This window comes from Oreochromis niloticus, linkage group LG19 (genome assembly GCF_001858045.2).
Source record: "Oreochromis niloticus isolate F11D_XX linkage group LG19, O_niloticus_UMD_NMBU, whole genome shotgun sequence".
Lineage (NCBI taxonomy): Eukaryota > Metazoa > Chordata > Actinopteri > Cichliformes > Cichlidae > Oreochromis > Oreochromis niloticus.
Window position 1 is genome coordinate 2338318 of NC_031983.2, and position 13304 is coordinate 2351621.

The window sequence follows — 13304 nt, forward strand, 5'->3', positions numbered from 1 at the left end:
ATCGTCATAAACACCAGTGAAAACAGAAAAGTGCATCCCCACAGGCAACAAAACTGAACAAAGTTTTATCTCAGGAAAGACTTTACAACTCAACTCAAAATACTGTTCACATTACAAACTAGTTTCAGCAACGATTGCGACAGCTTTATTGCCACTGTGCATTTTTCCACACACTCTCTTAATTGGCTCTACTGCTTCATCAAAACACAGGCTTATGTAAACGAGCAGAAGGTCCACAAAAATGCAATAAAAACAAAAAAAAAGAGAGAACGAAGCTAACAAAAACTGATGAGCCAAAGAAAGAGGGGCAGGCAGTGAAGGAAAGACAATAAAACAGGAGTAAAAAGATAGCAGAGTAAGAAAGCAAAGACAGATAAGTAGAGAAGAGAGGGTGACTGACCCAAAAAATTAAAAAAAGACAAAAAGAGTCTGACCAGATATCTGAACAAGATCAGGACAGAATCACTTTATGTCAGCCCAAGACATCAAGAAATGTGACTCCACAACTGCAGACGTACCTTATTTTATTATTCCTTTCTTGCTCTGCTATTCTGCCACCAGTGAGCTGCCATGCAAATGGAGCCAGAGCGGAGCCTCTTGTCTGCCTAACACGAGACAACAGGGAGCCTGTGTATGCGTGTGATACCTAATAATGTCTACATCTTGCTCAGGGATTAGACACAGTAACAAGAAAAACAGCACAGGTGGTGAGGGAAGAGGAATCTCCAGGAGCTTACACAAGCTTTTTCTGTGAATGGGGGAAGCCATCACAGGCGTACACAGCCAGATTCAGCCAATCACAGCTTCTCAGGACAAACACCCGACAACCTTTCGGCACTGAAGACTTTGTACTAACACCTACTGCAGCTCTTAAATTTCCAAATGAATTGGCATGCTGAAGTATTGTGTGATCATCAAACAGTGGCACCAGCTGTACATGTAGTGGAACAAGTGTTTGAAGTTCAATTAACACTTTATAACATTATAACAGAGGGGAGGTTTAATCCAAAGGTAGGCTTTCTGCTTTATAAATCCAGTACACTCTATGATATCTAGAATTTCAGTAGCACATTTACAATCACACATATTAAAGATGTGATAAAGCTGAAAGTAGAAAATATATTTTAACAGTCTAATGTTAAAAAAAAAAACTGCTAGCCCTTACGGTCTTTGGTAAGTAGCCCAGGCTCAGTCTCCTTATGGCCAAGGTGCCCACCAGTGTCCTGTGTTTAGCTTCTGGATAGCGGCAGTCTTTCAGGCTTACCCAAACTCTTGACTGGTTGCTCCATGATGGATGAGATGACGGTCCCTAAAATCAGCCAATTCAACTTCCCTTTCTTCAGTGCCATGGGCCATTACTTGGAGGGCTTGAAAATTATCCTAGCGCATGTGATGAGCTTTTCCAGCCTTTTTAGGTTCCACCTACTTCCAAGAATTGACGTTGTAGGGATGCCAAAGTTGTCCACATAAGCTTAGACTACCACTATCACTGGCACCACAACTAGGTAGCTCAGAGTTTAGCCTTAGCCATTAGTACCAGCAAACACCATCATTCTTCAAAGAAGACAATATCTTCTGTCAAAGCTAGAGAGAAGCCCTTTATACACCAACAAACAAATACAGGTCTACTCCACACAGACTTTGGCCGGCAGATGCAGGTTCATCTGGGAAATCATCTGATGTTCCCAGGCCACACTGTTAAAAACTTAACTCAGAACGGACTTGTTCGTTATCTCTGAAGCCTCAAAACATCTGTTCATGCTGGAACTCTAAGTTCCCTCAGAAGCTCCTATTGAGGAAGCCAATGAGAGAAAACATGTTAGGTACCCAGAACTGGTGGAAGAGTGCAGGAACAGAGGCTATAGGACTTGAGCCAACAGAATAGGATGCAGAGGCTCTGCAGAAAGCTCAATTTGGAAATTACAGGAGTTGCTAAGAGGAGGGCCATTCAATCCGTGTGTCACAAAGAAAGCAATAAAGTGACTTTGGATTAAGGAGCCTGATTTGTTGCTTCTTGCTGGGATGCAAGTCGGGCCTCACCAACCTTGGCTAGATCACCCAGGTGAGGGTGTCTGATGTTTTGAGACCTAAAACACTCAAAGAGTGATGCATCCATCAGAGTGTGAATGTATATGAATGCTGGTTAGATTGCACTTAAGTATAGAAGGAAGTGCTTGTATGAGTGGGTGTGATTGCGTGAATGAGGCATGTTGTATACAGCACTTTGAGTACTCCGGGAGAGTAGAAAAGCGCTATATAAGAATCAGTCTGAATTACATCAATTTCACATGTTATCATCAGCTGTATGGATAGTGTTGTTATCAGTTCCATACTAAAGTTGTCCCTGACAGCCAGAACTAGGCTTCCTCTACTTATGTAGCCACATTCAGTGTAAGTCATTCTGCTCTGAAGCGGCAAATGAAAGCAAAAAGTAAGTGAAAAACAGAAGCCAAAAAAGTATAAAGCACATTGATGTCCCCACTATAAAAATCAGGTTCCCTTATAACATAAGTCTACAGCACTAAACATCCAGTCTCATAATGCAGGCTTGGTATATTTCCATGGCTGATCTAGCCACAGCCTGTGCACCTGAATACCAACATTAATGGGTGACTTGTTCATTAGTAATGCCTGGATGCTACAGAACTTGTTGATAAAACAAGACTGCTTTGAGGTGAAGGGACCAGAGGTAGCCCCAAGCTTCATGGTGCAGGAATATGAGGTGAGGTGCACACTGAGTGCAGTGAACCCCAGGAAGGCCGCCGGTCCAGATGGGGTAACCGGAAGGGTCCTAAAAGAATGTGCAGACCAGCTGGCTGGGGTCTTCACTAAGATCTTCATGCTTCTCTGTATCAGTCCTGCATCCCGCCGTGCCTAAAGTCGGCCACAAACGTCTCACTGCCTAAGCGGACAAACATTAGCAGTCTCTACGGCTACAAACCAGTTGCTCTAACACCTGTTATAATGAAGTGTTTCGAGAAACTGGTCCGACGTCATATCCTGTCCTGCCTGCCACCAACACTCGACCCGCTCCAGTTCGCATACAGAGCTAACAGATCAACTGAAGATACCATTGTTACAACGCTCCACACCACCATCTCTCACCTGGAACAACAGGGGTGTTACACCAAGCTGCTCTTTGTTGACTTTGTTGACTGCCTTCAATACGATACTCCTGGACAGACTAATAGTAAAACTGCTGGATATCGGACTTCCTTCTACCATCTGCCGCTGGATCAGAGACTTCCTGTCAGACCGTGTACAGAGAGTTAGAGTGGGGCCTCATCTTTCCTCAGCCCTCAGCCTGAACACCGGCTCTCCACAAGGCTGTGTACTGAGTCCCCCACTGTACACTCTGTACACACATGACTGTGTCAGTACCCACTGTGGTGGGGCTCATCTCTGGGGGAGATGAGATGGCATACAGAGCTGAGGTTAAAAGGCTGTGGGATTGGTGTGCACTCAACAACCTGGACCTCAATACCACCAAGACAAAAGAGCTGCCCTACCATCTGGCAGGAGATTCAGGCTGCTGAGGTTGTAGACAAACAGACTCAAGGACAGCTTTTACAACAGGGCAACAGACCTAATCAATGCTAACAGCTGACCTGATTGGCTACCTCCCTGGACAATAATAACAATGTGCAATAAAAATAAAAAGAATGAGTGTGTGTAATCCTTTACTTTTTCTTTCTTGCACTTAAAAAAATCACCTTAAGTTACTGTGTTGTGTTGTGTTGTGTTGAAGTCCTGCCATTAATTAATTCTTCGATCTTAAATATGATCAACCTATCTCTAATAATCGGCTATGTACCACAGGCCTTCAAGCTGGCTGTAGTTAAACCTTTACTTAAAAAGGATCTCTAGACCCAGCAGTCTTAGCTAATTATAGGCCAATCTCCAACCTTCCTTTCATATCAAACATCCTTGAAAGAGTAGCTGTCAAACAGGTAACAGATCATCTGCAGAGGAATGGCTTATTTGAAGAGTTTCAGTCAGGTTTCAGAGCTCATCACAGCACAGAAACAGCTTTAGTGAAGGTTACAAATGATCTTCTTATGGCCTCTGACAGTGGACTCATCTCTGTGCTTGTCCTGCTAGACCTCAGTGCTGCGTTCGATACTGTCGACCATAATATCCTATTAGAGTGATTAGAACATGCTATAGGTATTACAGGTACTGCACTGCAGTGGTTTGTATCATATCTATCTAATAGACTCCAGTTTGTACATGTAAATGGAGAGTCCTCTTCACACACTAAGGTCAATTATGGTGTTCCACAGGGTTCAGTGCTAGGACCAATTCTATTTACATTATACATGCTTCCCTTAGGCAGCATCATTAGAAGACATAGCATACATTTACACTGCTATGCAGATGACACCCAGCTCTATCTGTCCATGAAGCCAGGTAACACACACCAATTAGTTAAACTGCAGGAATGTCTTAAAGACATAAAGACCTGGATGGCCGCTAACTTTCTGCTTCTTAATTCAGATCAAACTGAGGTTATTGTACTCGGCCCTGAAAATCTTAGAAATATGGTATCTAAGCAGATTCTTACTCTGGATGGCATTACCTTGGCCTCCAGTAACACTGTGAGGAACCTTGGAGTCATTTTTGACCAGGACATGTCCTTCAATGCACATATTAAACAAATATGTAAGACTGCTTTCTTCCATTTGTGCAACATCTCTAAAATTAGAAATATCCTGTCTCAGAGTGACGCTGAAAAACTAGTTCATGCATTTATTACTTCCAGGCTGGACTACTGTAATTCTTTATTATCAGGATGTCCTAAAAACTCTCTGAAAAGTCTTCAGCTGATCCAAAATGCTGCAGCAAGAGTCCTGACAGGGACTAGAAAGAGAGAGCATATTTCTCCTGTTTTGGCTTCCCTTCATTGGCTTCCTGTTAAATCCAGAATTGAATTCAAAATCCTGCTCCTCACATACAAGGTCTTAAATAATCAGGCCCCATCTTATCTTAATGACCTTGTAGTACCATATCACCCTATGAGAGCACTTCGCTCTCACACTGCAGGCTTACTTGTTGTTCCTAGAGTATTTAAAAGTAGAATGGGAGGCAGAGCCTTCAGTTTTCAGGCCCCTCTTCTGTGGAACCAGCTTCCAGTTTGGATTCAGGAGACAGACACTATCTCTACTTTCAAGATTAGGCTTCAAACTTTCCTTTTTGCTAAAGCATATAGTTAGGGCTGGACCAGGTGACCCTGAATCCTCCCTTAGTTATGCTGCAATAGACGTAGGCTGCCGGGGATTCCCATGATGCATTGAGTTTTTCCTTTCCAGTCACCTTTCTCACTCACTATGTGTTAACAGACCTCTCTGCATCGAATCATATCTGTTATTAATCTCTGTCTCTCTTCCACAGCATGTCTTTATCCTGTCTTCCTTCTTTCACCCCAACCGGTTGCAGCAGATGGCCCCGCCCCTCCCTGAGCCTGGTTCTGCCGGAGGTTTCTTCCTGTTAAAAGGGAGTTTTTCCTTCCCACTGTCGCCAAAGTGCTTGCTCATAGGGGGTCATATGATTGTTGGGTTTTTCTCTGTACCTATGAAGCGCCTTGAGGCGACTTTTGTTGTGATTTGGCGCTATATAAATAAAATTGAATTGAATTGAATTGAATTGAATTGAATTGAATTGAGTTGTGTTGTGTTGTGTTGTGTTGTGTTCTGTCTTGAAAAGGCAGCACAGCCACACAGAAAACCATCAATGTATGGTCTAGTGGAACTATTTCTATGCTTCCAGGACTATTCTGAGTAGACCAATTGGCAGGTTTTCAGAGAAGCAGCAATCCATGAGGGTGGGATGGACTTTGAGGGCTTATGCTTGTTCAGTTTGTGGATACATCAGCAAGTGCAATGTGTAACACTAAGGTTATAATCATCTCTCCTAATCAGAAACCCTGGCTAAATGTGGAAGTGAGATGTCGTAAGGATACAGTGCTCAGCCTTTACATCTGAAGATCCAGTGGCACTGAGAAGAGCAGGGAGGGAATTGGATGCAGATATTAAAATGGGAAAGGCAACCTATGCCCAAAATATGGTCATTTTTTCACCAGTGGCCCTTGAAGCATGTGGAAGGGTATAAAGAGCATCACTGGGTGCAAACAGAGGCATGTAGACTGCCCTAAAGAGCCATTTATACCTTCTACGCTCACTTTGAGTGATCTAACTCTCATCAGGTGAGATGCTCTTCAGTATGCCTGTGGTAGATGTCAGAAGAACATTACAGGGGATCAACCCTCGGAAAGCAGCAGGTACAGACAACATCCGAGGACGGGTTCTAAGAGAGTGTGCTCAGGAACTCACCATGGTGTTGACAGACATTTTTAACATCTCCCTCTCTGGCTTTGGTCCATTGTTTTCCCAGTGCCCAAAAACCCAGCTGCGAAAGCCATGAATAACTATTGCCTGGTGGCTTTCACCCCAGTTGTCATGAAGTGGCTGGAATGGCTGCTTTTGGCCACATTCGGGAGTCAGTTGACATCAGTGTGTGTCCACAGCAGCATGCATACAGGAAGAACCAGTCTGTGTCTGTCATCCACTCTGCTCTCATGTGTCAGCCTGCTCTTTCTGGACTCTGATTCTGTATTTCTGATGCTGGACTTCTTGACAGGCAGGCCATCCTCCACCATCAAACTTAAAGCCAGCTCTCCACAAGGGTGTGTATGGTGGCCTCTACTGTATATACTTCTCATGTGATTACTCAGCAAAGTATCTCTGATCTCTACATACAGGAAAGAGGTGGCAACCTCACATGGGCCACAAATTCAGCCAGTATTATGAAGGAAGCTGACAATGACTGTTTTTCATGAGGAGGCTGAAGTAGCTGATCTTGGTGTACTGTGTTCTGGTGGAGAGTGTTCTGACTTCTTCTATAATTGTCTGTTACGGCAACTGCTCTGAGGCTGACAAGACAGCGCTGCAAAAATGGTGAAATCTGCCCAAAAGACCACCAACAGCAGTTTCCCTTCTCTAGAGCACATTTATATTAAGAGATGCAGAATCGGGTATTGAACATCAACAGCATCTATCTAAAAACTAAATTACTGGAAAGCTTAAATGATCTACTGTTCTGTATCGATGGTCTGTTTGCATGATTTTGCTTGATAAGATGAATTATCAGTAACATAAATAAACAAACTAAATGCACCTACATTGTTCTCAAATTACAACACACCGGTTACATTTTGAGCATTTTGAGTATTGTTTAAGGACAACCTGCTCTGTCACTGGTTCCATCAGCCAGGAGAAGATCATTTATTTTCACCTGGCTGTTCTGTAAACTGCCCCACAGTGACGGTTGTTCTTTTAACATCATGCAGCTTTCTCAGAGGTGTACTGTATACAACTCAGATCAAATTACAAAACACATGCACACTTTTATAAACAAGCAGAAAGCAACACAGTGTGTTTTTTTCCTTCTCCTTCAATTAAGGTTGGCTTAATTACTTGCTTACGCCAAGCACTCTCTGTGGAAAGCCATTACACAAGAGAAGTGAATACAGACAAATAAACACCTTAAAAACATCAAACACATAACACTGCACTGCTCTTAAACACTCACAGAGCAACCGGCGCTTTTCATAGAGGTGGAAAAGGAAAGATTTTGAAAAAGCTGTACCTTTGCTTTTAGCTAGAAGAGCAGGGGGAGGCGGAGACAGCACAGAATCCACAGCCAAGTGTGCCCAGAGAGGGGAGAAGAAGAAGAGGGAAATTTAGTCCAAATTATAGCAGACACCAACCTTATCATGCCACAGAATTCAATAATGCACAGCACCATCTCTGATGCAACCGTACATCTCAAACACATGAAAGCTACGAGCAGTAACTACTGAAATAGAGGACTTCTGGGGAAAAGGGGTGGATAGAACACTCATCAGGAAAATGAGGAAATTTATATAATATCTAAAAGTACAGATTCATGCATGAAAATAAACTTACAATGTATATTACATGACCATGCAGAGCTATTTCACTAATTTACCCTTTCATTCATACTTGTGCATTTTGTCATGTTTCTACTGACATTCATTCCTCTTCTATCCACTGCATACTTTCACCTCTCAGGTCTTTCTCCGCCTGCTTCCTATTCTCACTAGAGACAGAAATAGTGCCCTTCTGACCTTCTCTATACTTCTCCATCAACATTCTCAAAGCACATTTGTAATTCTCTTTCTGCTGCTCACTGATCATCAGGTCACCTTAAAAACTCTTTCTCATAGCTTCATGGTTTGGCTCCACTCCCTCTGCGGTCACAGTAGCCATCAGTACCAGCACAGTTCCTCTCTGCTAGACATCTACATACCTGCACCAGTGTGTCATGTGGACCAAGTTCCTTTCACTCTCAATCCCTTTTTAAAGCTGCTCACTTCCTCCTTATTAATTCTCTGCACTTTCGGAATCACTAACTTTCCTCCATCCATCCTAATCTCGCTCTCATCTTTCTTCATTTATCTGCTTCTCAGAGTACTCCTCCCATCTTCTTACCACACCTGTAACTTGTTATTACATTTCCATCTCTATCCTTAATTACCCTGACCTGCTTCACATTGTTTCTAGCTCAATCACTGCCAATCCATCTAAGTCCCTTTCTCCTTAGTGTCAAGCTTTACATACAATGCAATAAAAGCCTTTTTCTTTGCCTTTCCCACTCCTTCCTTTGTGATATGCCTTTTCTGTCCTGTGCATCCTCATTCCACCAAAAGACAATTGTCCTTGTCTTCTTTCCTCTGTCCACAGTATAAATCATACACCTCCTTGGCTATTTCTGTCTCACTTCCTCTCTGAACTTCCTCCTTTAACTTCCACCCTTCCAACCCTTGGCTCTGCCCGATTCCCAGAAACACTCTATAGACTACGCCTGATGCTGCCCACTGTAGCTACAGTCTCTCCAGGACAACAGATTTCAGATAAAAATCAAGCTTTTTTGTTACAGTTTTCTTAGGGCAGTAAAAAGAAGGAGGGAGGGGTAATAAAATAACATTGTATAATGAACAATGCACTTTCATGAACACCATGAAAAACAACCACAGCACAGCACAGCACAACAGAGTCACAACCACAAATAGACTTGTAGCAAAGACATAAAGAGAGGCATACCTTGCTCTGCCATCATATGTGCAAGGCCTTAAGAAAATAGGAAAGGTATAAAAGAGAGGAGAGGAAAAGAGTGAAAGAGAATATTTCAGCAAAGAGAACACTTAGTTTCAATACCCTCTGGTATTGTGATGATTCATGCTTTTACTCATAGTGAAAGCATAACATCAGATCACACAGGTGCCACAAAGCTTCCTGTGCCTGAGCAGGAGGCTTCCTCATAACAAGTATAACACATAAAAAGCTCGTGTGTGCTTTTTAAGTTTGTGTAGCAGAACTCAACTGACCTGCTGTATAGACGTAAAAATGCGATATCTGCTCTTTGTTCTTTGGCCGTTTGAGGCAGCAAACACAAATTATAAACACATTATTGAAATTTCTTCAGTTTATTAGTTTATGTCTCTGTCTCGCTAACACACAGCTGCTTATTTAAACATCCAGTTAATGGGAGTGACATTTCTGTTTTTCTGTTTCTGGTTATTGTCCAGTTCTATTTTTTGGTTTAGTCTTTATAATGTCGATTTAGTACTTGAGCATATTTTTAGTATTACAGCTGCTTTACAATGAATTGTTTAAACGTGACAGAATATATAATATTTTAAATATGATTTCCTGAAGGCTAGCTGGTGATCTGTCCAAGCATTTGACACACCATAAATGTCCTGTGAAGTTTTGGTCCACATGAACTGGATTTCATTAATTTTGTGCAAAGACGGTGTAAAATAATGAGAATTTTTTTAGATAACAATTACTGCAATGCTCTAGTTTAATAAATTCTTTGTTTTCAATCAGATATTTAAATATCCCAAAAGAACTTGTTACAGGTAAGTAATCTGTAACTACTGGTATGACGAAATGACCCTAGAGGCAGGATCCTAAAATCTGTGTTGAATATAAAAAATTCCAAAGAAATAAACAGAAATATTATGGACATTTGTAACTGAAAGATAAACCTAACATCTACACATGGTTGAATAATAATAATAACATATGTGTCACAGTAATAGTCTTAGTCATTTGTCCCTCCTTTGTAAAAGAAATATCCCATTTCAGCTAATGCAATGTGCATTATGTTAAAGCACAGACAATTCAGTAAATCATTAAGCTGGAACAGAAACTTCATTTTGTTGTCACCACGTCTGTTTGAACTTGTCTGAATATCTGCTTCCATCTGACATTATTCACTAAAAAAACTCACCTGGCATGTTGTTGCTGTTGATTTCTAGAGCAAAAAAGGAGACAAAGAAAACAAGCAAAGACAGTATTAGAAACACACTTATTTCTTGCATGCTGACTATCATGCAAATGATTACACACATAGTTCATACAGAGGGCTGGCAGTACACACAGCCATTTGCATGTTTTTTTACAATGCAGAATGTTTCAGCAAGGAGCAGTTAAAGCAGCAGCACTTTGATTCACAGTCACGACAGGAAATACAAAGAGAAATGTTCATGTTACCTCATTTATACAGTATTAGTATACTGTTACTACAGCATGAAGACATGCAAAGAAAAAATAAAACTGTCAAATTTTAAAGCCAGAAAGGCCCTAATGTCAAAGATCTGCAGTTGTGGTCTGAGACGTGTTATGGGCATCTTTCAGGGTGGAGTAACTGTACAGAATAGATCTTTATTAAGTATTGGGTGCATATATTTGAATTTATTTTTGATTTTTCCTAATCCCCAACCTCAGTATAAATACAGGATCTACTTATCTACGTTAATCCCCACGAATATTTGGTGAAATGTCCCTTAGTGTCAGGAGTGTCGTGTGTGGAGGCGAGGAAGAGATGACCCAAACGCTGGACTCACGGTGCAGGATAATGGGGTCTATTGTAGGTAGGTTGGATGAACAGAACATGAACTGAAATGGCTGACTGGGTGGACGACTGACTGACTGAAGGACTGAATGGCTGGCTGACTGATCTGAACATACATGCGGAGAGACGACATTAACATCAATGACACGACAAAGAACTGGTGAAACCGAGGAGCTTAAATACACAGGTTGAATGATGACAATGATTGGAAACGAGTGAGTACAGGGCTGAACATAATCTGACTAATGACACAAGCTGACATGGGAAAAAAAAAAAAAAAACAGGAAGTGGGAACATTAGTGTGGCACACTAAACTGAACATGAACAGAACTGAAAACACTGGGTCACCGACCCAGGAACCCTGACAGTACCTCCCCCCCTTCAAAGGCCGGCACCCGACGGCCGAAAGAGAGAAGGACCAGAACAGGGCGGGCGGAGGGGGCCCAGGACGGAGGGACGGAGTCCAAACAGAGACAGTTCAGGCGGACGGCCACGTGGCTGGCTGTGACGCTGGAGGTGATCCGGTGGGCGGCTGCGAGGAAGACGGCGGCGGCCACTGAGAAGGTCCGGTGGGCGGCCGCGAGGAAGACGGCGGCGGCCACTGAGAAGGTCCGGTGGGCGGCCGCGAGGAAGACGGCGGCGACGTCCAGAACGTGGCTTGGGCGACGGCGTGGCAGCCGCAGGACCAGGCGAGGCTAACGCAGAGGCAGGAGCTGGAGCCGAGGCTGGACCAGGCGAAGCAGAAGCCGGCAAAGCGGAAGCTGAAGCCGAGGCTGGACCAGGCGAAGCGGAAGCTGGAGCCGAGGCTGGACCAGGCGAAGCGGAAGCTGGAGCCGAGGCTGGACCAGGCGAAGTGGAAGCTGGAGCCGAGGCTGGACCAGGCGAAGCGGAAGCTGGAGCCGAGGCTGGACCAGGCGAAGCGGAAGCTGGACCCGAGGCTGGACCAGGCGAAGCGGAAGCTGGACCCGAGGCTGGACCAGGCGACGGTATGGGAGCCGGCGTTGACGGAGCAACAGCTTCGGAGGCTGGGCCAGTAGGCGCGGAAGCCTCTGGCTTGAGACAGGCCGGGCCAGTAGGCGCGGAAGCCCCTGGCTGGAGACAGGCCGGGCCAGGAGGCGCGGAAGCCCCTGGCTGGAGACAGGCCGGGCCAGGAGGCGCGGAAGCCCCTGGCTGGAGACAGGCCGGGCCAGGAGGCGCGGAAGCCCCTGGCTGGAGACAGGCCGGGCCAGCGGGTGCGGAAACCCCTGGCTGAGGAGCGGCCGGGCCAGCGGGTGCGGAAACCCCTGGCTGAGGAGCGGGAGAGCTCACAGCTGGCTCTGGATGCTGTGGCTGCAGGTCCGGGAACTGAACAAGATGGTGAATGAGTGACTGGACTACAGAAGGCTGGGCGACAGAAGGCTGGGCGACAGAAGGCTGGGCGACAGAAGGCTGGGCGAAAGACTGAACTGACTGGACGACGGGCGACTGGCGAACAGGAAAAGACTGGAGACGACGAGACTGGAGGACAGGAGGAGACTGAGCCACAGGGGACTGGAGGACAGGAGCAGCCTGAGCCACAGGGGACTGGAGGACAGGAGCAGCCTGAGCCACAGGGGCAGCCTGAGCCACAGGGGACTGGAGGACAGGAGCAGCCTGAGCCACAGGGGACTGGACAGGAGCAGCCTGAGCCACAGGGGACTGGACAGGAGCAGCCTGAGCCACAGGGGACTGGACAGGAGCAGACTGGAGAGCAGGTGAGTGAACTGGACAGGAGCAGACTGGAGAGCAGGAGAGGGAACTGGCTGGACTGGGAGCTGAACAGCAGGAGAGGGAACTGACTGGACTGGGAGCTGAACAGCAGGAGAGGGAACTGACTGGACTGGGGATGCTAAGGGATGAACAGAGGTAGGCCAAGCTGACGACGGAGCTGTGGTTGGTGTGGCTAATGGCTGAGCTACAGACTGAGCTAGTGACGGAGACAAAGCTATAGCCTGGGCTAGTAAAGCTGGTGCCTGAGCAGGGGAAACCTCAGCTAGCCTAACAAGGGATAGTGCAAGGGTGTGAAAGGCTGGATCAGGGGGTGGTTGAAGTGGTGGACTGACGGGTGGAGAGGCTAACTCTTCTGAGCCTTTAGGGAGGTCAGGCTGAGTTCTGGCTGCCCTCAGCCTGGGCGCTGGGACAGGCACGGGAGGTGGCTGGACACCAGTCACCCCCACCCGAGAAACAGGAGCGGGTGTGGAGGTAGACTGGGTCGCAGCTGCCCTCCTCCTGGGAGCTGGCACTGGTGTGGGTGTAGGCTGGGCCCTAGTCATCTGAGGAGGTGAAACGGCTGAAGAGGAAGGCCGAATCTGGGCCACCGTGCTGGTAGGAAATGGCTGAGTGAT

The 13304-nt window shown here is 45.3% G+C and overlaps 1 protein-coding gene across 1 annotated transcript in view; it reads right to left on the reverse strand.

The window, feature by feature from the left end:
- Positions 1–13304, reverse strand: part of nrxn3a (neurexin 3a) — a 233810-nt gene that overhangs the window by 188283 nt on the left and 32223 nt on the right. The window contains 3 exon segments of the mRNA XM_013264683.3: positions 7645–7656; positions 9123–9149; positions 10318–10341. Of these exon segments, the coding sequence (XP_013120137.3) occupies positions 7645–7656; positions 9123–9149; positions 10318–10341 (63 nt within the window).